Source organism: Pelodiscus sinensis, chromosome 19 (genome assembly GCF_049634645.1).
Source record: "Pelodiscus sinensis isolate JC-2024 chromosome 19, ASM4963464v1, whole genome shotgun sequence".
Taxonomy (NCBI): Eukaryota; Metazoa; Chordata; order Testudines; family Trionychidae; genus Pelodiscus; species Pelodiscus sinensis.
In genome coordinates this window covers 2,379,297-2,402,814 of record NC_134729.1, presented here as the reverse complement: position 1 = coordinate 2,402,814, position 23,518 = coordinate 2,379,297, and the positions used below count along the sequence as shown (strand labels likewise).

At 60.4% G+C, this 23,518-nt stretch overlaps 1 protein-coding gene across 2 annotated transcripts; it reads right to left on the bottom strand.

The window, feature by feature from the left end:
• Positions 1–6,552: 6,552 nt before the first annotated feature.
• METTL1 (methyltransferase 1, tRNA methylguanosine) lies at positions 6,553–12,384 on the bottom strand. 2 transcript variants are annotated; one of them, XM_075901724.1, is made up of 6 exons: positions 12,188–12,382; positions 11,111–11,277; positions 9,916–10,100; positions 8,942–9,055; positions 7,710–7,811; positions 6,553–6,983 (listed from the first exon to the last, which is right to left on the bottom strand). In XM_075901724.1, the coding sequence occupies exons 1-6, from the start codon at positions 12,265–12,267 to the stop codon at positions 6,819–6,821; spliced, it is 813 nt and encodes a 270-aa protein (XP_075757839.1). In that variant the 5' UTR covers positions 12,268–12,382; the 3' UTR covers positions 6,553–6,818. The 2 variants fall into 2 exon arrangements, with proteins under 2 accessions (XP_075757839.1, XP_075757840.1); XM_075901725.1 differs by lacking the exon at positions 7,710–7,811 and having other exon boundaries at positions 12,188–12,384.
• Positions 12,385–23,518: the final 11,134 nt, after the last annotated feature.

The window sequence follows — 23,518 nt, the reverse complement described above, 5'->3', positions numbered from 1 at the left end:
CTTTTTTGGCGGGGGAGGGGGAATCGAAGCAAGTCCTCTGCTGCCACGTGGGTTTCCAGCCGAAGGGGCAGAAGTATCTGGAGGGGAGGGGGAAGATGGGCTAAGGGGTGGTAAGGGAGGGCAGGGAGGGGCACTTGGGGGGGCAGAGAGGGACACCTGGGGGGCAGAGAGGGGCACTTGGGAGGGGCAGAGAGGGGCACTTGGGGGGGCAGAGAGGGACACCTGGGGGGCAGAGAGGGGCACTTGGGAGGGGCAGAGAGGGACACCTGGGGGGCAGAGAGGGGCACTTGGGAGGGGCAGAGAGGGACACCTGGGGGCAGAGAGGGGCACTTGGGAGGGGCAGAGAGGGACACCTGGGGGGCAGAGAGGGACACCTGGGGGGCAGAGAGGGGCACTTGGGAGGGGCAGAGAGGGACACCTGGGGGGCAGAGAGGGACACCTGTGGGGCAGAGGGGCACTTGGGGGGCAGAGAGGGACACCTGTGGGGCAGAGGGGCACTTGGGGGGCAGAGAAGGACACCTGGGGGGCAAAGAGGGGCACTTGGGAGGGGCAGAGAGGAGCACCTGGGGGGCAGAGAGGGACATGTGGCAGTAATAGGTACATTAAGGAGTGCTCTGGACAACTGGGGGAAGGCGATGGGCACCCAGCGTGGGGAAGGAGGTGGGTCTAGCGAGGGAAGGGGCAGAGATGGGCGTGGGGGGGGAACTGGGCACCAGAGTGCATCTCCATAGCCCCCCCTTGCAGCCGGGCCCCGGGCTCTTCCCACGCGCCCTATCCCCTAGGCTACGCGGGTCCCATCCCGACCCGGGGGAAGCGGGACTCGAACCGTCCCCTACCAGTGAGAGAAAGTTGCGACAGGCGCACGTTGCTCAGGGGGGTGGACTCGGCCGAGGAATTCTGGGGCAGGGTCTGGCCCGTCGGGCCTTGGACGCTGGGCAGGGCGGAATGAAAGCAGCCCCGCGAGCGGATGACGCACAAAGCTGCGTGTGCCGGGGGCGCCGCAGGGCAGGGGGTTAGGAGGCCGATTCATTCACTTTGGTTCAGTGACTGGCGGGGGGGGGGGGGGAGACAGCTTTCATAACAGGGCAGAGGGAAACACCCCCCCCCGGGCTCAGAGCAGTGAACCGAGCACATGAATGAGCTCAAAGCACTGAGAGGACGGGGAGTGAGTTACCTTTGTTACAGTTGTGCAGCTCCACTCGCTCCCAGCTCCCCGGGGAGGGGCGAGATCGGCGGCTCCTCCAGCCGAGAGCCCGCAAGAAAAGTGGGTACAAAACCCACTTTGTACCCACTGCAAGGGGAATTCATTCACAATGCAAGGGGAATTCATTCACATCTGCTCCCACCGCACGTCCCGCCGAGGCCAGCCAGGTGTGTGAACAGCCGTGCAAGCGCACGTGCGTGTGTGCGCACGCACGCACGTGTGTGTGCACTCACACTTTCCCGAGATGCACCTTGCCAGCAGGCCTGCTCCGCAGGCTGGACACTCGGGGGCAGAACGCATCTTTTCGGTCTGTCTGGGGTACAGCGCCTGACACAATGCAATTCTGGTTCATGAATGAGGCGCGGGTGGGGGCGGAAGTCAGTCACGCAGTGCGGGAACGGGCCCAGCCGTCTCAGGACACCACGGTGGCTTATGGAGGACAGCCCGTCGGAGAATGGGTGGTCTTGGCCCCTTGGTTGTTCTGTGCCAGCGGACAAATCGAGATTTCGCCCTGGCTCCAGCTGTCTCTCCCTACGGCTACCAAAATCAGAGGGGGTGTCGCCCACGCGGAGGACTTGTAACCATGGTAGAGCCCTGGGGGGTTGGAGATCTGGAGGGGCATTTGCAACCCCAGCCTGGGTCAGGCCCGCATAACGAGCATGCCCGTGAACAGAGGCAGGGGGCCAGATTCAGTCGCCCACTTGGCGGGAGTTCGGTTGTCATCCTCCGGCCTGCGCTGGTGTGAGAGCAGAGTCCGGCTCCGAACGGGATCTCGAGGAGAACCCAGTGCAGCTGGACCTTGTCCGAGGGGTGCAGCTGCGCATCACCCAGGGCAGATCGTGGGCCCTGCCACGCTCGGAGGCCCTGACAGGCGCTCGCCGGCTGTGCCCTCTCCCCGCCGTGCGGCGCACAGCGGAAGCCGGACACTGCGGCAACCGCAGCGCATTCTAGAACGCTCGCCGCAGCTGGGAGCCTGGCTCGGCTGAGGACTCACATCTGGCGTGGGATGGGACCGGACAGCCAGGCTGGAATGACGGCCGAGGTGGCGTAATCCTGGGATCAGGCGCTCAGCTCATGCCGGAAAAGAAAAATCAGGTTTTTAGCCCTGGAGCCAGAGGAAAACCCACAAATCTCATCCTAGAGCGACGGGCGTCTGCCTGAGAAATCGGTTTCCCACTCGGAACGTTCCACCGGCAAACCACCTCCCTGCCACGGGAGAGCGAGGCTGGCGGGAGAATCCTTCCATCCGCCTAGCGCTGCCTGCACAGGGGCCTGCCTTACGTTAACCGAGAGGGTGTGAATCTTTCACGCCCCTGCGGGACCTGGGAACGCCTCCCTCGTGTTCTAGCATGGCCCAGGCCCCACAAACAGGTATCGGCTGCCTGCCCGAGCCTGAAACAAGAGTCCGAGAAGCACAAGTGGCTCCACTCGATACTGAACGCCACGGTCATAAAGAGGGGGAGAGTCACAGCTTGGGAGGGGGGCTGCAGGGGCTCCCCCGCCCCCCAAAGGATGCAGCAAGGACCTAGAGCACTTTAATTTGACCCCGAGAGCCGGTCCCTGGCCCGAGGCAATTGGGCCCAAAGCCACGCCTGCCAGAAGGCCAGTAAACGTCACTCCTGGGGCGCGGGGAAAGAGTCAAGAATGGAAGTTACTGGCGAACAGCCAGCGAGAGGGGGACGCGCGTTGCTTTGGGACCAGGGCAGCGAGCAGCCAACCCCAGCGCTGTGGACACCGAGGGAAACCCCCACCGAGTGAGGAGCCAACCCCCTGGGGCCAGATTCTCCTCTGGGGCTGACATCTCCATCGGGGCAGCGTGGGGCGCAGGGCTTGTCCGCCCAGGAACACACTACGGTGCATTCAAGCCACCCCTCGCCTCACTGGAGTTCCAGGGAGACACGGCTAAACCCAGGGCTGGCCCTACCATGAGGCAAACTGAGGCCAGACTGGGGGGGCGGCGGGAGGTAGAGGGCCACGAGGACCCAGAGTGTAGAAAACTGTGTCTGCTGCTGGTGCCGGTGTCGGTAGCGGAGAAGTCCCGAGGGGAGTGGAACGGGACGGAGGCAGAACTGAGACTTTTCAAAGTTCTGGCCCAAGCGACGGGGTGTCCTTTGAGCTCCCCACCTCAGCTGCCAAAACGCTGTGGGCCGGTCCTGGCGAAACCAGAGCGAGGCGACCCCGACTCCCCTTTCGCACGGGGGTGAGAGCTGCCGAGCGGCAGCGGAGAACGTGGTTACAGGCTGCGTCTCTGCGCCGGGCCTGGCCCATCTCCTCTCAGGCTGCATTCCCCACCTCTGCGCCGCTCCCGCCATCTCCCCCAGAGAGTGTTTCTCCCAGCTGGGCCCACGCCAGCGCCTGCCTTCCGTTAACCTTCCTGGTTGCCTGCTGCCAGCACAGCCCCAGAGAACAGCAGACCCGCCAGACGGGGTCAGACCAACGGCCCACCCAGCCCAACGTACGGTTCGCCCATAGCGGCCAACGCCAGGTGTCCCCGAGGGTGTGAACAGAACAGGGAATCCTCATGCCGACCTCCCAGCTTCTGACAAATAAGCTAGGCCACCATTCCCATCCATCCTGGCTAATAAGTATTGATGGACCTCACCTCCATGAACCTATCTAGCTCTTTTTTGAACCCTGTTAAAGTCTTAGTCTTCACAACATCCTCCGGCGAGGAGTTCCACAGGTTGACAGTGCGCTGCCTGAAGAAAACCTTCCTTTGGTTTGTTTTAAACCTGCTGCCTATTTGTTTCGTATGGCGACCCCCCCCTAGTTCTTCTGTGACGGGAACATGAAAATAACCTTTCCTTAGTCACTTTCTCCACACTAGTCATGATTTTATAGACCTCAACCATATCCCCCCTTCTTCGACTCTTTTCTGAGCTAAAAAGTCCCAGTCTTTGTAATCTCTCCTCACGTGGCAGCCGGTCCAAACCCCTCAATACTCTTGTTGCCCTTTTCCAATGCCAAGACCTTTTTGGAGAGGAGGCAACTCCATCTGCCAGCAGCGTTCCAGATGTGGGCACACCCTGGATTTATACCGGGGCAATAAGATATTCTCTGTCCCTTTCATAAGGATCGCGAAGGCAGGAATCTGCCCCTTAGCACCGCAACACACCCCTTGGCGTCTGCCTCAGTAAGGCGGCTGATGCTGGGGAGGGTGCCCGAGGGCGTGGCCCACAGGGACAGCTTTGGGGAGCCCCAGGCCAGGCACCACCAACACGGCACCAACTCTGCCTTTCACCCCCTTGGCAGCTAATCCCCCCCCGCTCAGCAGAGCCAAGTGGGCCCCAGTGCTTCCCCCACAGGGTTAGCCGGGAGCAAGACGGCTGTGTTGCTCGTCCCCCGCCGATCCAGCCCTGCCCCATGAGAGCAGCCGGGTAGGAGTGGCCGCTCACATGCCGGAAGCTCCGGTGTTGGTGCGGCCCCAGGTGGAGCGGAAGGGCCCACGAGGCGGCGTTCAGCCCCACACTTGGCCTCCCCGGCTGGGAAGAGCCGCTCCCATAGGCCGTGACTCTGGCGAAACCCTCAGGATAATCCATCGCACGTGCGCGGCAGACTGGTCCCAGCTGGCCAGGCTGCTGAGGGGGCTGAGGGCGGATGGGGGGGGCCAACCCCTCCCCTCGGCTGGGCGCCACAGCGCGAGGCCGAGGGGAAACTGCAGCCGTGACTCAGGCGTGGGGCAGATGGGGCTGGCGGCCTCCCCCACTCGCCAAACACTTCATGCCGATTCCCAGTCAGCCCCACAGAAGCGGGAGGGGGGGAATTTCCAGCCCATGTCCCCTCCCCCTACAATCCGGGGGAGGGGACTGTCTGGAAAAGGGCGGGTCCAGCCCCCTCGGGAGGGCAGTTCCCCGTCTGCAGGGCCGGGCTCCCACCGCTTCCCAGCCGGGGCCTGGGGTGCACGGCCGGGGATTGCACAGCGTCTCCTACACTCTGGGGAGATGCTGGCAACCCCCCAGCCTGCACCAGCGAGCGCCCTCCTCCCTCGGCCCCACGCTGCAAGCAGGAAGCCGGGGGGGCCCATCCTCAGCTGGAGGGGGGGGGAGGACCAGCCTGTGGCCAGACCGGCCCCTCTGTCAGAGCCCACCAAGGCAGCTCCGGGGGATGCTGCTCCCCCCTTCCAGGAGGCCGGGACCGCACGGGAGGAGGAACGCGCCTTCGCCTGCCTGTCTGGGATTCTGGATCCATCAGGCTGCTTGTTGGAAGGCGCCTGCTGGGAAATTCCTGGCACCGGCCCCAACCTTCACAGCCAGCTCCTGGGGAATTACCCAGCTTGCAAGACAGGAAGCCACGCTCAGCTGTGGAATTCACCCCCCGAGGGAGCGCGCGCCCCGCGGCGGGACACCGACCTGCCAGCCCACGCTGGGCTCAGGCCTGGCACCCAGGGCGGACACTGGGCCATGCAGCAGGGACCCTGCCTGCAGCAGGCACCCACGGCAGGGAGGAAGCACCCAGAGGATCCCCGCTATGGGAGCTGGATTGTCACAGGGTTTAATGGCTCGGCGAAGGAGGTGAATTCAACCCCCCGCAGGCCACGTCAGCCCTGCACTGGGGTCACCTCCCCAGGATCCCTCTGCAGTAGCAGGACTTCCCCTGCCACCAGCAAGGACAAACCTGGGGGGAAGGGTTCCCTGGGGAGCAGCTCCTCCCCCCCCAGGGACGTCCCGCTTGCTGGAAGTGTGTCGCTTTACCCTCCGGTGAGCCTGGACCCATCAGACCTGCCCGGGCATGTGGGACCGTTTGAGAACCCCCGGAGTGTGGAAACTGAGGCAGGGCCCGGTGAGGTCAGGTCTCGTTGCAGGCTCAGCAGAGCCGAGACGCCCCTCGCACGTGTCGGCCCCGGGCTGGGTGCTGCACCCACAGACAGGCCTTGCCCCCCAGAACCGGCTCCCAGCAAGAGGAGGCTCAAAAGGGCTTCTCCTTCGCTGGGGCAGTTGGCAGAGGTAGGATCCCCCCATGGGGCAAGCTAGTGTCTCCCCCTCCCCTAGCAGGGAGCATCATCGCGCAGGCAATCGCCCCCCCGTTCCCGGCAGAGCTCAGGGGGCACCGCAGGGCGCCACCAGGCCCTCCCCCGGCCGGAGATCGAAGGCGGCCAGGCACCGTCAGCCCTTGGCTGGGGCCCGCCGGCAGGGGCTGGAGAGAGGCCCGGTGCCCAGGCCGTGCGGCAGACACAGGCCTGGCTGGGCACAGGCACATCCGGGCGGCTGGCAAGGCCGGGCCGAGCCCCAGGGCCGCTGCCGAGGCAGGGTGGGCGCCCGGCCTGACACCCCGAGGGCCCAGGCGGGAACGAGGCCCACGCCAGGGTACCAGGCAGGCGCGCCGCAGCCCCCCGCGAGACCAGGCAGGCCTGTGAGTTCACGTTTTATTCCGCACGCGAGCGGGAGTGGAGGCTGCCGCCCTGAGAATTCCCCACAGTCCCCCCCCTCGGCACAGCCAGGCAGGCTCAGCGGCGGCAGCGACAGCTCCTGGCAGCGGCAGGCAACGCTGGGGCGCTTCTGACTGGGAGAGGCGCTGCCCTCGCCGCAGGCCCCACGCCAGGCGACCAGCCCGGCTCCTGCAAGCGAAGGGAAGAGGCTTCCCTGGAACGCAGCACGCCGCGGTCCGTGGCCGTCCGTCATGTGTCCGCAGCCGCCGGCTGCTGCTCTGGGCCCGGCGCTCCCTGCAGGGTGTGGTCCGCGCAGCGCCGGAAGACGGCAGGAAATGTCTTCCCGCCGTTGCGTTGGACTTTCTTCCCCTCCTCTGTGCAGGTCCCCAGGCGCCCCAGGATGGGGTCACTGGCCTGTGGGGAGAAAGGGCGGTTACTGCCTGTGCCACCCCCTTGTGCGGGGGCGGGACTCCCTCAGCCTGGTTTATCTCCCACTCAATGGGCACACGGTGCGGCCGTTTCCATCACACGCGGCCCGAGAGCCCCGCGGAGAGATTAGACCCAAGGAGGCATCAACGGGCGTGAGCCAACGGCCACTAGCCACAGAGCTCCGACAGTCCATCCTCTGCCGAGAGGCCAACGGTCCCGCTGAGGTTTTCGGAACGTGCGGAATCAACTGTGTTCCATGCACCAACACATCTGCCAAGGCGCACCACCTGTAGAAACCCACGCTGCCGGCGACAGGCGCCTGGCTTATCCGCTGGGTGGCGTTCGACGCGCTCGCGCGCAGCCGCCCAATTGCTCAGCTTACGGGGACCGCGGCAGAGCCCAGCCGGACGGCCGCAGGGGGTTCTGGCTGGGGCCCGAAACCGAGCAAACTCGCCCCTCCCCCCAGTTCCCGCACTGCCCTGCAATACGCCGCCAGCGTGGGCCCGTGCAAAGAGAGAAGAGGTTGTGGTGCGGGACCAGGTTTCACTTTCCAGCTTTGTGTGAGCTTCTTGTAAAGCCCGGGTCCGGGGAAGAAACGCAGGCGGACTGAGTCAGCCCAGGGTGGGTGCAGGGGCCCTGCACGGCATAAACCTTCCCCTTTCCGGGCTCCTGCCCCTCCCCGGGCCTGGAAGCTGCCTCCCTCCCTCTTACCAAGTCCTCCACGGGCACCTGGACGAAGAGCGGGTGTTCGCTGAAGTGCCCAACCATCCACTCGTGCACCTCGGCCACGTCGGTGATGGTGTAAATCAAGCCCTGCACGAGACGCCCTCCCATCAGTGCGAGGATCCCAGGGGATCAGCACCCCCCGCAGGGCCGCTGGAGTGTCAGGACCCCTCCGCTGGCTTGGGGGGGGTGAGACGCCTCACTCCGGGCAGGCAGCAGTAAGACCCCAGAGGGCAAATGTTAACGAGGATTTTAACATCCCTGCCTTGGAGACACAGGGTTGGGGGAGAGGAAACGCTCCGCTCCTACAGAAACATGGGGGGAGGGGGCCGGGGATCTTCGCTCACAGCTGCTTGGGGACGGCTCCCAAAGGAAGGTGCCAACTCTAATTTGCCCGGCCAATTATGCTTCCTGAATAATTCATGAGGCTGCTTCCTCACCCCACCCCCAGCAATCAGCAGAAGAGCTGCCTTTGCCAGGCCCTCGCCCCCCGCCCCCCGCCCCCCAGAGTGGTCGAGTTTTTTTTTTTTGGGGGGGGGGGGGGGGGAGGGAGACAAAACGCATTCCAGGAAGTTTCCTCCCGCGGCATCACCTGCAATGAACACACGCCCTTTGGTTCCTGGAGGACTCCAGGGCCCGTCCTGGAGAGCTGGCAACCACAGCCCTACCCTGGGGGGGCTCACGTTAGCGGATTTGCCGGTGACTCATGGAACTCTCGCCCCCACGCGAGCGGCCGGTTATGAGCCCAAGGTGACGGCACAGGAAGGAGCCGCCGGGTTGCCCAAGGCAGCTCAGTCATGAGCGGACAGGTGGGAACGGCGGAGGGCAGGCGCCAGGCGGGCTCTGCCAACAGGAAGCCAGGAAGCCGCCTCTGCGGGAAGCGGGGCAAAGGGTCACCCCTCCGTGCTGCGCCCCACGGCTCCTGGGCAGCTCACTCCCTGCTGGGACGGATGGACCTACAGCGTCCGTTGGCGGAGGACAGACTCTTCCTGCTTCTGAGCCCTAGGAAATTAACGCTGGAGCAACCCAGAGCTCTGCCACCAGCATGTTGCAGGAAACCGGGGCCTTTAACGGGCCCCGGCTGGTTGATTAGGACCTTAGGGGGAGGGAGGGGCTAAGCTTCTTCGGGGGGAGGCTCTCTCCCCAGCCTGAGGGGCTCCTCCTACCCTGAGGCCCCATGCAAACCTCGGCGCCCCGGCCGGCGACCGATCCCCACTCACCCCGACGCGGAGGACGTAGGCGTATTCGGCCAGCAGCGTTGGACTGATGATTCGCCACTTGTGCTTGGTCTTCTTAAAGTGCGGGTCCGGGAAGAGGAAGAACATCTTGGTCAGCTGCAAACAGAGGGAACGGGGAGTCAGGCACGGACCTGAATCGGGAGGGCAAAGAGGCTGGGAAGGTGGAGGGGGAAGGGAGACAGGGACAGCTCCAAGTCACCACCACCAGCCCCCTCCTTGCCCCATGGATATCACCAGGGCTCGCCAAGCGGCGGCAAGCCCTACTCGCCAGCCGTGCGGCTTCGCGCCGTTCTGCGTCGGCTCTTCCGGGTTGTAATCTACTCACATTATTTGTCGAGCCCTGGATATCACCATTGGCTCAGGACGCAATCTCCGGCTGACCTGCCAATGTGCTCTCTCGTGTTTTCCTTCCGTGTGTGGAATAAATTTTGTTCTGTGCACTGATGCATGCACAGATGTGCACCACCAATCACAACACAGGCTGCCAGGTGTGAGAAGCTGGGGGCACTCCGCTCATCAGCTAGGTGGTGCCTGAATCTCTCCTCGGCGGCCACTCAAGCGCTCAGCTTCCAGGGAACTCTGCTGCCAGTTATTAGCCCACCTGCTGACGGCCTCCCCTCCCCTGGGACAGTTAACCCAGATCAGCTTCCGCACCCAGTCCTTCCCCAAGCTGGAGAGGCGCCACTGCAGTTACGGCAGCAGCCCTCTGCCAGCAGCAACGAGTCCAGGCCCAGCGGCCCCAGCCTGGCCTGATGAGCATCTGTGATGCGGTGGGCCTGTCTAGGCTGGAGCAGCCCCTGGCCAGGGGCATCCCGGTTAAGTGGTGAAACAGGATTTTCTATCCCTAGTGGGGAGCGAGGGCTGTGTGCTCCCCAAGAGTGACGAGGATGAAAGCCGGAGGTTCCGCGGCCGCCTGGGACATCAGTGGCGGAGCCCTAAGGCCGCTGGCACCTCACCTGCCCCTTGCGGAAGAAGTTGGGCAGGTGCTTCATGGCATTGCTGCGGATACAGGCGATGTTCTGGTACTGCCCGGGGTGGGAGGCTCTCAGAGCTTGGATCCGGTCGCGGACGTAATCCGAGACCTTCACGCGGATCTCCAGGCCCAGCATCAAGGTGTTGGGGAAGAGGGGAGACAGCTCGACTGCAGGAAGGAGAGAGGGAATCAACAAGTGGTCTGAAGAGCAAGGCCCAGAGAGCTGCTCCCCGGAGACAAATCAGCTGCCTCTCACACCGGGAACTGGGGTATCCGGAGGGTCATTCCCGCTTGCCCAGGGAGGGGAAATGGCAGCAGCCTGGGCTGAACACACCATCCTACCAGGATTGCAACCCTGGCTCATCGCCACATGTTCAATGCAACAAGAGCAGCAGAGTTATGGGCACAGCTGCTTCTGCCCCACATAATCTATGGGGGGGGAGGGAGACAGCCCAGTTCTCCCTGAGCCACACGGCCAACAATGCCCCACGGAGCCTGGGCTGTGCACCAAACAGATCAAGGGGCTAGTTCCACTAGTGAGTCAGCAGTAGGCCTCAGCGAAGCTCCTCGCCACGTGTTTTAGAAAAGCTTGGAAAAGAGGAGACGAAGGAAGGATAGGCTAAAGGCATATAAAATCATGCCTGGTATGGAGAAAGTAAACAAGGGAAAGTTATTTACTTGTTCCCCTAAGAACCAGGGGTCCCCAAATGAAATGAATAGGCAGCAAGTTTAAAACAAACCAAAAGGAAACTTTTCTTCACACGGCCAACCTGCGGAACTCCTCGCTGGAGGGTGTTGTGAAGACCAGGATTTTAACAGGGTTCAGAAAAGAACTAAAATTCATGGAGGTTAGGTCCATCAATACTGATCAGCAAGGATGGGCAGAGATGGTGTCCCTAGCCTCTGTTTGTCAGAGGCTGGAAATGGATGACGGAGGGATCACTGCATGATTCCTTGCTCTGTTCACATGGCTGTCAGCAGACAGGCAAACAAGCTGAGATGCTCACTGGATTCACAGCATGAAGTTGGGCACGATCCTGAATCTGGAAGGCTACGGGGCTTCCCGCAGTGAACCCGCACCCTGCTCAGGGCCGTCCCTCCCAAGCAACCTCAACCACACCTGCCCACCTAGAACTTGCTGCAGCCAAACCGACGGAAAAGCACGATCGGGAATTTACCCAACAAGCCCCCGTAACCGCAGCCAATATCCGCGAACTCGACGTGGTCTGTGGGCTTCGCTCTTTCCTCGCAGTCCTTTGGGTCATCGTGACGGTCATCTTTGTTCAAGGGGGGGAAGAACTCCGGGAAGTATTCGGCCCAGTTCATTTCCTCGGGCTTTGTGGGGCTACAGGGAGAGAGGCAGGGACAGAGCTGGATGAAGAGAGAAGCTGGCAACGCACCAGTGTATTGCTATTGTTTTAGTGGACCGCTCCGTCAGTCAAAAGAAAATCTCACAGCGTCTCACGTCCGTGACAGGCAAAAAACACTGGCACAGACTTGCAGTGCACAGGCCTAGTCTCAGAACCTTTAAAACACACGCGAGGCTAGACACCGCTTCAGTTCCACCTGCGAGGCGAGCATCCCTGCCTTGCGGACGCAGATTTATAGTGTCAGCTGGCAGGGTCTTGTACAAACCCAGGTGGGCTGCATCTCTTGCTGTCTGGCAAACGCTTCAGGCATCCCGAAGAGGCCTGGAGCCATCGCTTCGGTCACATTGAGTATTTACTTTGGCCCATTTGGGAGGGGAGAGAATGATTCGATTTGCTGTGGGGAGAGGGGCTCCTTGGATTAGGGATGTGAATGGGCACCCCAAGCATGGCAGGAGATGGGAACAGAAGATGCCCCCCCCCCCCCCCCTGCTTGGGAAGGCCAGCTCCAGCTGTGGAACCCCCCCCCCACACACACACACACGTAATTCCGCTTCATTGGTAACTGGTTAAATCTAAGGTTTAATTGGTTAACGAGGATTTTAACATCCCTGCCTTGGAGACACAGGGTTGGGGGAGAGGGGGGGGGCTGCTCTCCAGGCTCAGGGGCACTCCCCCAGGGATGGGGCATCAGGAGGACTCGGGACTCTTCCCACTCACCCCCCCCCAAGCGGAGGGGAGTTGAGATTAGGGCCCCCCAGGTGCAGTGAACTGGAGATCGGGGACCCCACGGGGAGGGGGGCCGGGGGAAAGGGGCTCAGGAGGTCTGGGGGGGTCCCAGGGAGGAGGCCCGGGGGGGTCCCAGGGAGGAGCCCCCCCCCCACTCACTAGCGCAGCGTGTGGTCCGCCAGGGGGTTGGAGTGAGCCCGCTGCCGGTAAAAGCGCTTCTGGGGCGGAGTCCCCGCCATGGCGCCCGCGGGACCCCGCGCCGGGCCGGGCCGCCACCCACGTGGAGCCCCCGCGGGGCAGCGGCAGCAGCTGGAGTCGCGGGAAAGTGACGTCACAGAGAGGCGGCGGCATCAGCGCGCGCCCGCTTTAAAGGGCCCGCCGCGAATTCTCCCCGCCCCCTGTCCGGCCCCGCCCCCTGACTCCCAGGCCCGCCCCCTGAGCCCCCAAGCTCCACCCACTGACCCCCAACACAAACCCATTGTCCTTCCCCGCCCCCCTCCCCGCCCCCCTCGTCCGCCCCTCCCCGCCCTACTGCCCCCACCCCGCCCCCCTCACCCGCCCCTCCCCGCCCTACTGCCCCCTCCCCGCCCCCCTCGCCCGCCCCTCCCCGCCCTACTGCCCCCTCCCCGCCCCCCTCGCCCGCCCCTCCCCGCCCTGCTGCCCCCTCCCCGCCCCCCTCGCCCGCCCCTCCCCGCCCTGCTGCCCCCACCCCGCCCCCCTCGTCCGCCCCTCCCCGCCCTGCTGCCCCCTCCCCGCCTCCCTCGTCCGCCCCTCCCCGCCCTGCTGCCCCCTCCCCGCCTCCCTCGTCCGCCCCTCCCCGCCCTACTGCCCCCTCCCCGCATCCCTCATCCGCCCCTCCCCGCCCTACTGCCCCCACCCCGCTCCCCTCACCCGCCCCTCCCCGCCCTGCTGCCCCCTCCCCGCCCCCCTCGTCCGCCCCACTGCCCCCTCCCCGCCCCCCTCGTCCGCCCCTCCCCGCCCTACTGCCCCCTCCCCGCCCCCCTCGTCCGCCCCTCCCCGTTCTACTGCCCCCTACCCGCTCCCCTCGTCCGCCCCTCCCCGTCCTACTGCCCCCCCGCCCCCCTCGTCCGCCCCTCCCCGTCCTACTGCCCCCTACCCGCTCCCCTCGTCCGCCCCTCCCCGTCCTACTGCCCCCCCGCCCCCCTCGTCCGCCCCTCCCCATCCTACTGCCCCCTCCCCGCCCCCTCGTCCGCCCCTCCCCGTCCTACTGCCCCCTCCCCGCCCCCCTCGTCCGCCCCTCCCCGTCCTACTGCCCCCTCTCCGCCCCCCTCGTCCGCCCCTCCCCGTCCTACTGCCCCCCCGCCCCCCTCGTCCGCCCCTCCCCGCCCTACTGCCCCCTCCCCGCCCCCCTCGTCCGCCCCTCCCCGCCCTACTGCCCCCTCCCCGCCCCCCTCGTCCGCCCCTCCCCGCCCTACTGCCCCCTCCCCGCCCCCCTCGTCCGCCCCTCCCCGTCCTACTGCCCCCCCGCCCCCCTCGTCCGCCCCTCCCCGTCCTACTGCCCCCTCTCCGCCCCCCTCGTCCGCCCCTCCCCGTCCTACTGCCCCCACCCCGCTCCCCTCGTCCGCCCCTCCCCGTCCTACTGCCCCCTCCCCGCCCCCCTCGTCCGCCCCTCCCCGTCCTACTGACTTGATGAATCACATGTTCTTTTCTTTCGCATTGGAGCACCTGGCACGGGCCACTGATGGCAGACAGGACACTGGGCTAAGTGGACCATTGGTCTGACCCAGTGTGACTGATCTTATGTCTTGATGACTTCCACCCCCCACTGAACCCAAATTCCTGGATCCCCCAATCTCCATCCTACCAACCCCTGACTTCCACCCCCAGCAACCCTCTGAACCCAAATCCATTGGCACCCCCATTCTCGTTGATCCCTAAGCTCCTCTTGCTGACCCCTGAAATCCACTGAGCACCTCCCCCATCCCCACAATCCCCTGGAGGCACCCCACACACGAACTGTCCAGTGGGAGAATTTTACTGCAACCCCAATGAGGGCAGAGCTGCTGGGAGTCTGGGGGTTCCGGGGTTGCAGCTGTTGCCCTACGGATCTTAACTACACACATGTAGGTTGTTTCTTACCCTAGCCCATTTCTTGGCCGCAGCTTCTCCAGAGCCAGCAATGGAGGAAACTGGAGATTAAAGAGAGTACGTGTGTTTTTAGCATTATGTCATCTGCCCCATCTGGCTACCGCTGGTGAAGCTGCCGTGTGTAGGGGTGAATCACAGCTACAGAGATTGTTCATGCAGACAATGAGAGCATGAGCTTCATTACAGATGGGGTCTGAGGATGAGCAGGTCTGGGGTGTGGCAGCCAGCCCACCAGGCCATGAGGGATGGGGCCGGAGATGCACAATCAGAGTAAAAGAGGAAGAGATGGAATGAAAGGAACACTCCCCCTCCACTCTTCACACCCGTACATCTATCTTCCCACTGGCCGACACGGGGTGTGGCTAGGATGTTCCTGGAAACCAATCCAGAGGGGGAATTTGGGGGTAGAAGACAGCGGTGAGTCATGCACCTTGGGCCTTTGGCTGTTCACATCATTTCTAATGAAGAAGCAATTAGCAACATGCATAAAGATGATGAGGAAACGGGGGAGCGGGAGTGGATTTTGCAAAGGACAAAGGCTGCCTGGTTTTAAGAGTCTTTCCTGCCTTGCCTTGGTCAGGAGCCCTCACCGCGCTTCACAACGAAGGCATCAAAACCTCACAGCGAGGGATGTCAAATATCAGTTAGTTGAACAGTCACGTAACCGCATGAATTTTTACTGGTTAGTCCCCAGGGGCCAGTTTAAAAGCCGGCTCCCCATGTGGACCAGCTGCCTGTCATAGAACCATAGAGCTAGAAGAGACCTCAGGAGTCATCAAGTCCAGCCCCCCTGCCCTAGGCAGGACCAATCCCAACTAAATCAACCCGGCCAGGGCTTTGTCAAGCCGAGACTTAAACACCTCTAGGGATGGAGATTCCACCCCCTCCCTAGTGAACCCATCCCAGCGCTTCCCCACCTGCCTAGGGAAATAATTTTTCCTAATATCCAACCTAGACCTCCCCCACTGTAACTTGAGCCCATTGCTCCTCGTTCTGCCGTCTGTCCCCTCTCTCCATCCTCTCTGGAACCCCCCTTCAGGGAGTTGCAGGCTGCTCTCAAATCCCCCCTCACTCCTCTCTTCTACAGACTAAGCAAACCCAAATCCCTCAGCCTCTCTTTGTGGGTCATGTGCTCCAGCCCCCTCATCAGTTTGGTTGCCCCCCACTGGACCCTCTCCAATGCGTCCACATCCTTTCTGTAGTGCGAGGCCCAAAACTGGACACAGTATTCCAGATGTGACCTAACCAGTGCTGAATAAAGGGGAATAATCATTTCCCTAGCTCTGCTGGCGATGCTCCTCCTAATGCCCCCTAATATTCCATTCGCTTTCCTGGCTACAAGGGCACCCTGCTGACTCATATCTAGCTTCTCATCCACTGTCTTCCCCAGGTCTTTTTCTGCTGAACTGCTGCTTAGCCAGTCGGTCCCCAGCCTGTAACAATGTTTGGGATTCTTCCGTCCCAAGGGCAGGACTTTACTCTTGTCCTTGTTGAACCTCATCAGATTTCCCTTGGCCCAGTCTTCCAATCTGTCTAGGTCACTCTGGATCCTATCCCTGCCCTCCAGTATCTACCTCTCCCCCAAGTGTCATTCGCAAATTTGCTGGGGGTGCAATCCATCCCCTCCTCCAGGTCATTAATAAAGATGTTCCACAAAACCGGCCCTACAACCAATCCTTGGGGCACTTCGCTAGAAACCGACTGCCAACCTGACATTGAGCCGTTGATCACTACCCATTGGGCCTGACAGTCTAGCTAGCTTTCTATCTATCTTACCGTCCCTTTATCCAATCCATATTCCCTTAACTTGCTGGCAAGAATATTGTGGGAGATGGTATTAAAAGCTTTGCTAAAGTCAAGGTCTATCACATCCACTGACTTTCCCATATCCACAGAGCCTCATCATAGAAGCTAATTAGATTGGTCATGCATGACTTGCCCTTGGTGAATCCATGTTGACTATTCCTGATCACTTCCAAGTGCTTCAAAATGGATTCCTTGAGGATCTCCTCCATGATTTTTCCGGGGACTGAGGTAAGACTGACTGGTCTGTAGTTCCCTGGATTGTCCTTCTTCCCTTTTTAAAAAATGGGCGCTACATTTGCCTTTTCCCAATCCTCTGGGATCTCTCCCGATCTCCACGAGTTTTCAAAGCTAATGGCCAAAGGCTCTGCAATGACATTTGCCAACTCCCTCAGTATCCTCGGATGCATTACATCCGGCCCCATGGATTTGTGTATGTTTAGCTTTTCTAAATAGTTCCTAACCTGTTCTTTCTCCGAGGGCTGCCCACCTCCTTTCCATACTGCATCGCCTAGTGCAGTGTTTCTCAACCTTTTATTATAAAGTACCTCCTTTAAAAAAATATTATCCGTATCCCCAGTACCTACAGTTTTCACACACAGACAATTGTTTTCTACCATTGCAACATATTTGTTTAAACAACTTAATTGTAGCTGAGCAGGCGGTGAAATTTTGGGGTGTCAAAAGTACAAAAATAATAAAGCACGGTAAAACTTAAAACAAAAATTCAGTTTTCTCCACATTTCTGTTGTGTTGACATACCCCCCAGATTTTTCTCAAGAGCCCCTAAGGGTACTCGTACCACTGGGAGAGAAACGCTGGTCTAGTGCATTTGTCTGGAAGTTGACCTTGTCCGTGAAGACAGAGGCAAAGAACGCATTGAGTACTTCAGCTTTTCCCACATCATCTGTCACTAGGTTACCTCCCTCATCCAGTAAGGGCCCCACACCCTCTCTCTGATCCCCCTCTTCTTGCTAACATGCCTGTTAAATCTTTCTTGTTATCCTTCACATCCCTTGCTAGCTGAAATTCCAATTGCGCTTTCGCCTTCCTGATAACTCCCCTGCATTCTCGAACAATGTATTTATATTCCTCCCTAGTCATCCGTCCGCGTTTCCACTTTTTGTAAACTTCCTGGTAAAAAATTTACTGGCCAGAGTGGGGGGAGGGAAATGTGTGTAGTCTATAGCATGAACTTATAAGCTTTTGCTTGTCAGTTAATCGGCTACACTATTACACCCCTACTCACAGCATCCCCTGGCAAAAGTGAGGCCCAGAGATGGGAGTTCACACAGCAAGAAAGAGGCAGGGCCAGCAATGGACCAGGACAACACTGCCAGAGAACTGATTGATTGGCTTCGTCACTGGGGCCCATCCGAGATGTGCCCATAGACCCAACGGGCATTCTCTCAAGCCCCCTGAACTGCCCGCCTCTGGCAATGCGGTGTCCTCGTCTGTGGGTGCCCCCACTGAAAAGCTGCACCCGCATCCTGCAGCGTGGACTGGAACACACCAGCCCTGTGGATCACTGCGGCGTGGTAGTCACAGGCGGGAATGTTTCGCTCTCACTATGAACAATGCAGCTGCACCCTACAGACGGGCCACATGCTGCTGAGCGTTGCCCCGTGAGTCAGAGGGCCGCGGATACACCCTGCTGCTCTGGCTCGCAGCTCTAACGGGAATCCAGGCCGGGGGAAAGCGCCGTGGTCTGGGTGCTTTGGACACGGCCCTTTCCACAGCTGGCATTGAATGAAATGCTCCTGCTGGCTCAATCCAGGGCGATTCCCCAGGACTTCGGAACCTTCCCAGGGAGAATTCAGCCTTGCTGAAAACCTGGCTCGTTGAGTGCAAAGGAAGGATGTTAAATATGGGTTACTTGATAGTCGAGTAATCTCATGACATTTATCGGTTAGTCGACCATTCCATGGTCCCTGAGGGCGGGGCTGGCAGCCGCTGGATCAGAGGCAGCAGCGTGGGGTGCCAGGCGGGAGCTGGTCCGCGAGATCAGCCACTTTAAAAACCAGCTCCCCCCACGGAGCAGCTGCCTGTCGCCTTGTGCTGCTACCTCTGATAAAGAGGCAGCAGCACAGGGTGGCAGCAACCCCTATCTGGAGGGGGGGGGGGTCTAAGCTCTTGGACCCAATGTAAGTTGGAACTGAACGGGGCTTCCTGTCTGCCCGGCTCTCTTTAAATGCAGAGCCGCAGCAGAGGTAGGTCACAAGCCAGGACTGAGCCAGGCTGCCGGCCAGCCTGCTAAAAACATCCTGGCAGGGAGAGGGGGGAAGAGAGGAATCCGTGTAGTCTATAGCATTAACCTAAACGCTTTTGCTTATCGGTTCATCGGTTAATTGACTCCACTACCGCCCTAGCGCAAAGATGATATTTTTGGCCCCTGAAGCAGGGAACGTGTGGGACGGGGCAGCTCTGGCGCTAGTCTCTCGAAGCCGCCCCCCTCCCCAAAAGGATTTCGGAGTCTCGTGATTGACAGCAGCGACAAGCGAGCATTTGGCGGGCTAGGTCAAGGTCTGCAGTGGAGATAAGAGCTGAGGACACAACTCTCATACTTCCGTGGCGCACCGACGGGGCCAGGAAGGAATTTTGCATGGGTGGCCAGGTGTCTTGGCATGCGTGGTCCCTTTCCCCCTGTGGTGGCAAGTCGTACGCATGGTTAGAGTCGGGACACTGAACTAGACAGGCTGATCTCGTGCTCCTCTCTCTGCGGTGAAGTCCCAGCACCGGAACAGACAGGTGTCGGAGAGCAGGTTACAATTGTCACCCCCACCATCTTCCCAGCTCTCATCTCCCCTCTCTGCTGACTCAGGGCTGCTCCAGCCTGGCGGGAAGAAACAATTCTGCTTTCCCGCGGACCTGTGGGGGCTCCCTCTGCCCCCCCCCCCGGGCCCGCTCCCTGTGCAGCTTTCAAGACAAAGGGGCCCGGTTTACAGCAGCCAGGCTTGTGGCTCGGGGTGGTGACCATACAAATGTAGCTGTGGCTAAGGGAGAAATCCGGGTGCTGTACCAAACTGGAATCCCAGCCTCTCGCCCAAGCCTTCCTTTGCCACGGGACCCACAGGATCCCAGGCTGGATTTTGCGGTGGCTCCGCATCTGTCTTGCGAGCCCTCTGCTGGCCCCAGACGGGAAGTTTCTTCCTCCCGCTGGACGTGGCCCAAGGCCGTTTGCCGGAGCTCGTGGCGTTTCCTGGAAGGAGAAAGGTCCCCTCAGCATTCGAGGAGTCCTGACGTCGCCACAGGAACAGGAACAGGAACCCACCCGCCGTGGGCTTGTGCAACCGCCCTTGCGGTGGGAATGATGCGCTCCTCCGGCCGCTTCACGGCAAGGGAGCTGACTCACGGGGCAGGCCGTGCCAAGCCGAGGAAGCCGTGCAGCTGTGGCCGGTCCTCCGACGCTGGGCTTCCGCGCACAGAAAGGCATCCGGGGGTGAGGGCCACGGTCCCGTGGCAGAGGCATGGCCTCTGTGGGAAATGCGCCTTGCGCAAGGCCAGTGGTAGCGGATGCCTCCAGAGAAACCCGTGGCGGTGAGGCACGGAGTGCTCATCAGATCCAGCAAATCCGGGAAGGCAGGCCCTGCCCCCACCCTCCCTCCCACTAAAAGCTGAATCATGGTGTGAAAGTGGCAACTTCCTGCCAGCATCCTTGAACCTGTGGGACACGAACCCCTGGCCGGGACCTGGCGTCTGGGGCTCTGGAAGTGTGGGGGAGCTTCCTCCTTGAGAGTCCCCCTATCACAAGTCTCTAGCCCATCCCGTTGGAACACGGCAGGTGAGGAGACGGTCTCTTAGCATGTCCCACAATGCACCTGGCTTCTTCCAGCATCTCCTGCTCTGCCAGATCCGGGCGTCCCTTGGGCAGACAGCAAAATTCCCAGGACAACCGTGGGGGGGAGCCCCACTGCACAGGGGGCCCACGGGGAGCTGAAATGAGGTTGCTAAAGCAGCTGGGACAGCTCTGGCTGACAAGGAAGGGAATCTAGTCCCTTGAGCCGGGGGGTCTGATGGGCTTTGGAGAATCCCCAGGGAACGTTAGGAAACTTGTCCCTGTGTAACCCCAGCGCCAGCAGGGAGTCGGCAGCTCTGGGTTCCCCGTCACGCAGGTTTCTCCGGGGCCCCATGGTTGTGACACCGGCTTGCCACCTGCCCTAGCCACGGAGGAGTTAATAGCCAAAAGCGCTGCTACGGAGCGTGCCGGTGACCCATGGCTCTGACGCACTTCGGGGCCAGCGTGTGAGGAGCCTGGCTCCTCCGACGTGAACTAAACAGGACATAGTTAACGAGTAACGGGTCCTGGCTCAGCCGGCAGTGCTGAGCGGGCCAAGAGGCTGCAGGTGAGCGAACACGGTGGTGGCTGGGGTCTCTCCAGTGACGTCTTGATGTGTTTGCAAGCTAGCCAAACCAGGACTGGGATGCGTGTTCGGGCTCCACTCTGACCTGACGCCTGAGCTGGAAATCTCAGCCAGAACGCACGAGCAAGGGCGCTTGTCGGGCCAAGACCCTCGTCCCAGCTCCAAGGCCAAAGTCTGCTGCCCTTGCGGAGTGTCTGCGCTCTTGAATCTCAGAAGAAGCCAGCAGCAGGCAAACCGCACCGACATCCCCCACTCTGCGGGAGGGCAGCGAAACATAATCCTCCCTGTCTCCTTTGCAGACAGAAGCGTTATGGGAGCAACAGCATGGCCTTGGAGGACACATCCCCATTCCAGACAAACCCTTTCCTGGTCTCGCTGGACACCCGGATTTCTCCGGCAGGTGGTCACCCCCGTCCCATGCTTGGTATTGCATGTAAAAACTTCTGGCTTAACATTGCTGGGAAACCACGGACACTTCGCCAGGTGACATCAAAAGCAAAGTATAAGACACATCCCGCCCACTCAATTAGCCTCATTAGCACCAGCACTACAATTGTTGGGCGCCTTTTTTCCACCCCCCCTCCTGTCTTTTTCTGTTATAAATTGTGAGGGTCCCCCCCCCCAAGGGATGTTAAATATCCATTCATTCAATAGTTGATTAACCTCATGAATTTGTACCGGCTACTCGACTATTCTGTAGTCCCTGGGGGTGGGACCAGCAGCCAGTGTGCTCTGGCCACACTCCCAAGGATCCCCCTGTCACTCCGTGCTGTTGCCTCTGTATCAGGCAGCAGCGTGGGGTGCCAGGCGGGAGCTGGTCCGCGAGGGAAGCCAGTTTAAAAATCAGCTTTCTCGCAGACCAGCTGCCTGTCGCCCTGTGCTGCTGCCTCTGATACAGAGGCAGCAATGCAGTGTGGCAGCAACCCCTGCTGGGGGGGCGTTTAAGCTCTCACCCCCAGCATGAGCCAGAACTGAGCCGTGCTACCTGCCCTCTTGGCCCCCAATACACTTTAAGGGTACGTCTAGACTACATGCCTCTGGCGACAGAGGCATGTAGATTAGGCTACCCGGCATAGGAAAATGAAGCGGCGATTTAAATAATCGCCGCTTCATTTACATTTAAATGGCTGCCGTGCTGAGCCGATCAGCTGTTTGTCGGCTCAGCGCGGCAGTCTGGACGCTCCATGGTCAACATCAAAGGCATTTGTCGACCTCTCTGGTATGTCTCGTGGGATGAGGTTTACCGGGGCGGTCGACAAATACCTTTGATGTCGACCGCGGAGCGTCCAGACTGCCGCGCTGAGCCGACAAACAGCTGATCGGCTCAGCGCGGCAGCCATTTAAATTTACATGAAGCGGCGATTATTTAAATCGCCGCTTCATTTTCCTATGCCGGGTAGCCTAATCTACATGCCTCTGTCGCCAGAGGCATGTAGACTACACGTACCCTAATGCAGAGCTGCAGCGGGGATAAGTCCCGGGCCTGGTGCAGCCAGGACTGAGCTGGGCTGCTGGCCAGTCTGCTAAACAATTTACTTGGTATGGGGTGAGGGAATGCGAGTAGTCTATAGCATTAACCAATATGCTTTTCCTTATCGGTTAATACACTATTACAACCTAGTCCCCTCTTTTCTCCCCACTCCACTCATCTGAGGAAGTGCGTTTACCCACGTAAGCTCACAATACTATCAATATCTACTTGTTAGTCTATAAGGTGCCACCGGACGACTCGTTTTTAAAGTTACAGACACACATGTGACCTCCCCCTCTGAGACTTTTTTCCACATGTGTGAGCTGGCAGTAGTGTTAGAAAGAAGTGCTGGCCTGTGGATAAGGGATCTGAGAGATCCTCGCTCTGCCAATCACTGTGAGATTTAAAACATGGCAAAAAATCAGCTTTCCTCTCCCTTTTTCCTCTGTTTCCTCTGCCGGAGAAAGGTAGGACGGTCTGGTGCATTGGGCAGTAGAGGGGCGTCAGTAGGTCAGACCCCATATGTTGAAGGGGACTTTTCAAAGGGATGGTCGCCCCATTTCTTACACAAGCATCTTGTCCCCCGCAAACTGAACCTCAGAGGCCAATCTGAGTTCTCACGCCGCTCACCTAACTGCGGGTGCAGCGTGGCCGACTCTTGCCATGTGATCGTGAGTCTTGTGAGGCTCGGTGTTGGTCCGGAAGTTCCAGCTGCTGGACTCAAGATAAATTCAGCTGCCTGGGGTGGGGGGAAGAGAGAGGCCTCCCCAAAATGAACAAGTTTCCAGGCCTTTTGCCTGCAGAGGTTGGACCTGGAGGGAACGCAAAAGCCACCGCTGCTAAAACCCAACGTTTAAAACCATTCTCATGACGTTCAAAGCCATGCCAGGTTTTTTACGGAGCGGACCGTGGGGGCTGGGCTGGCTTCGGCTTTCTGAATGCTCAGGGCTGACTGTGCGGCCGATAGAAATCAGTCGGTAAGGGCAGTGGGGAATGAAGCCAATTCTTGTCCTAGAATCATAGAGCTGGAAGAGACCTCAGAAGGTCATCAAGTCCAGCCTCCTGCTCTAGGCAGGACCAATCCCAACTAAATCAACCCGGCGAGGGCTTTGTCAAGCCGAGACTTAAACACCTCTAGGGATGGAGACTCCACTACTTCCCTAGGGAACCCATCCCAGTGCTTCACCAGTCTCCTAGTGAAATAGTTTTTCCTAATATCCAACCTGGACCTCTCCCACCACAACTTGAGACCATTGCTCCTTGTTCTGCCATCTGTCACCACTGAGAACAGCCTCTCTCCAGCCTCTTTGGAACCTCCTTTCAGGAAATTGAAGGCTGCTCTCAACTCCCCCCTCACTCTTCTCTTCTGCAGACTAAACAGACCCAAGTCCCTCAGCCTCTCCTCGTAGGTCATGCGCTCCAGTCCCCGAATCAAACCCTTGTCTGGGTTTGTCCCGCCCCTGGTGCGCGGGGGGGCTCTGCTCTGAGACTGTCCCTCCTTAATAATAACAATACTGACTAACAAATGGATCCACAGCCCGCAGGGGCCCTCCCCTCTTAGCTCCCCGGCTGCCTGCGAGGTGCAATGGATCCCTGGCCCTGCCACTGGCTTGGATGCTGTAGTGAGGACTGGGAATCGCCCATCATGCACCACTCACCTGTCCCAGGTGAGCAGGGCTAGGCTCCGCCCCCTGGGCCGCCGTCCTCCAATGGGAGCCGCGGAACGGCCCCGCTTATCCAATCGGC

Coding starts and splice junctions, on each gene's coding strand:
- METTL1 (XM_075901724.1), bottom strand. CDS start 12,267: ATGGCGGGGACTCCGCCCCAGAAGCGCTTTTACCGGCAGCGGGCTCAC. Junction 10,101..11,110: donor CGGTTACGGGGGCTTGTTGG/GTAAATTCCCGA, acceptor TCCTTCCTGCAG/TCGAGCTGTCTCCCCTCTTC. Junction 9,056..9,915: donor ACTTCTTCCGCAAGGGGCAG/GTGAGGTGCCAG, acceptor CTCTGTTTGCAG/CTGACCAAGATGTTCTTCCT.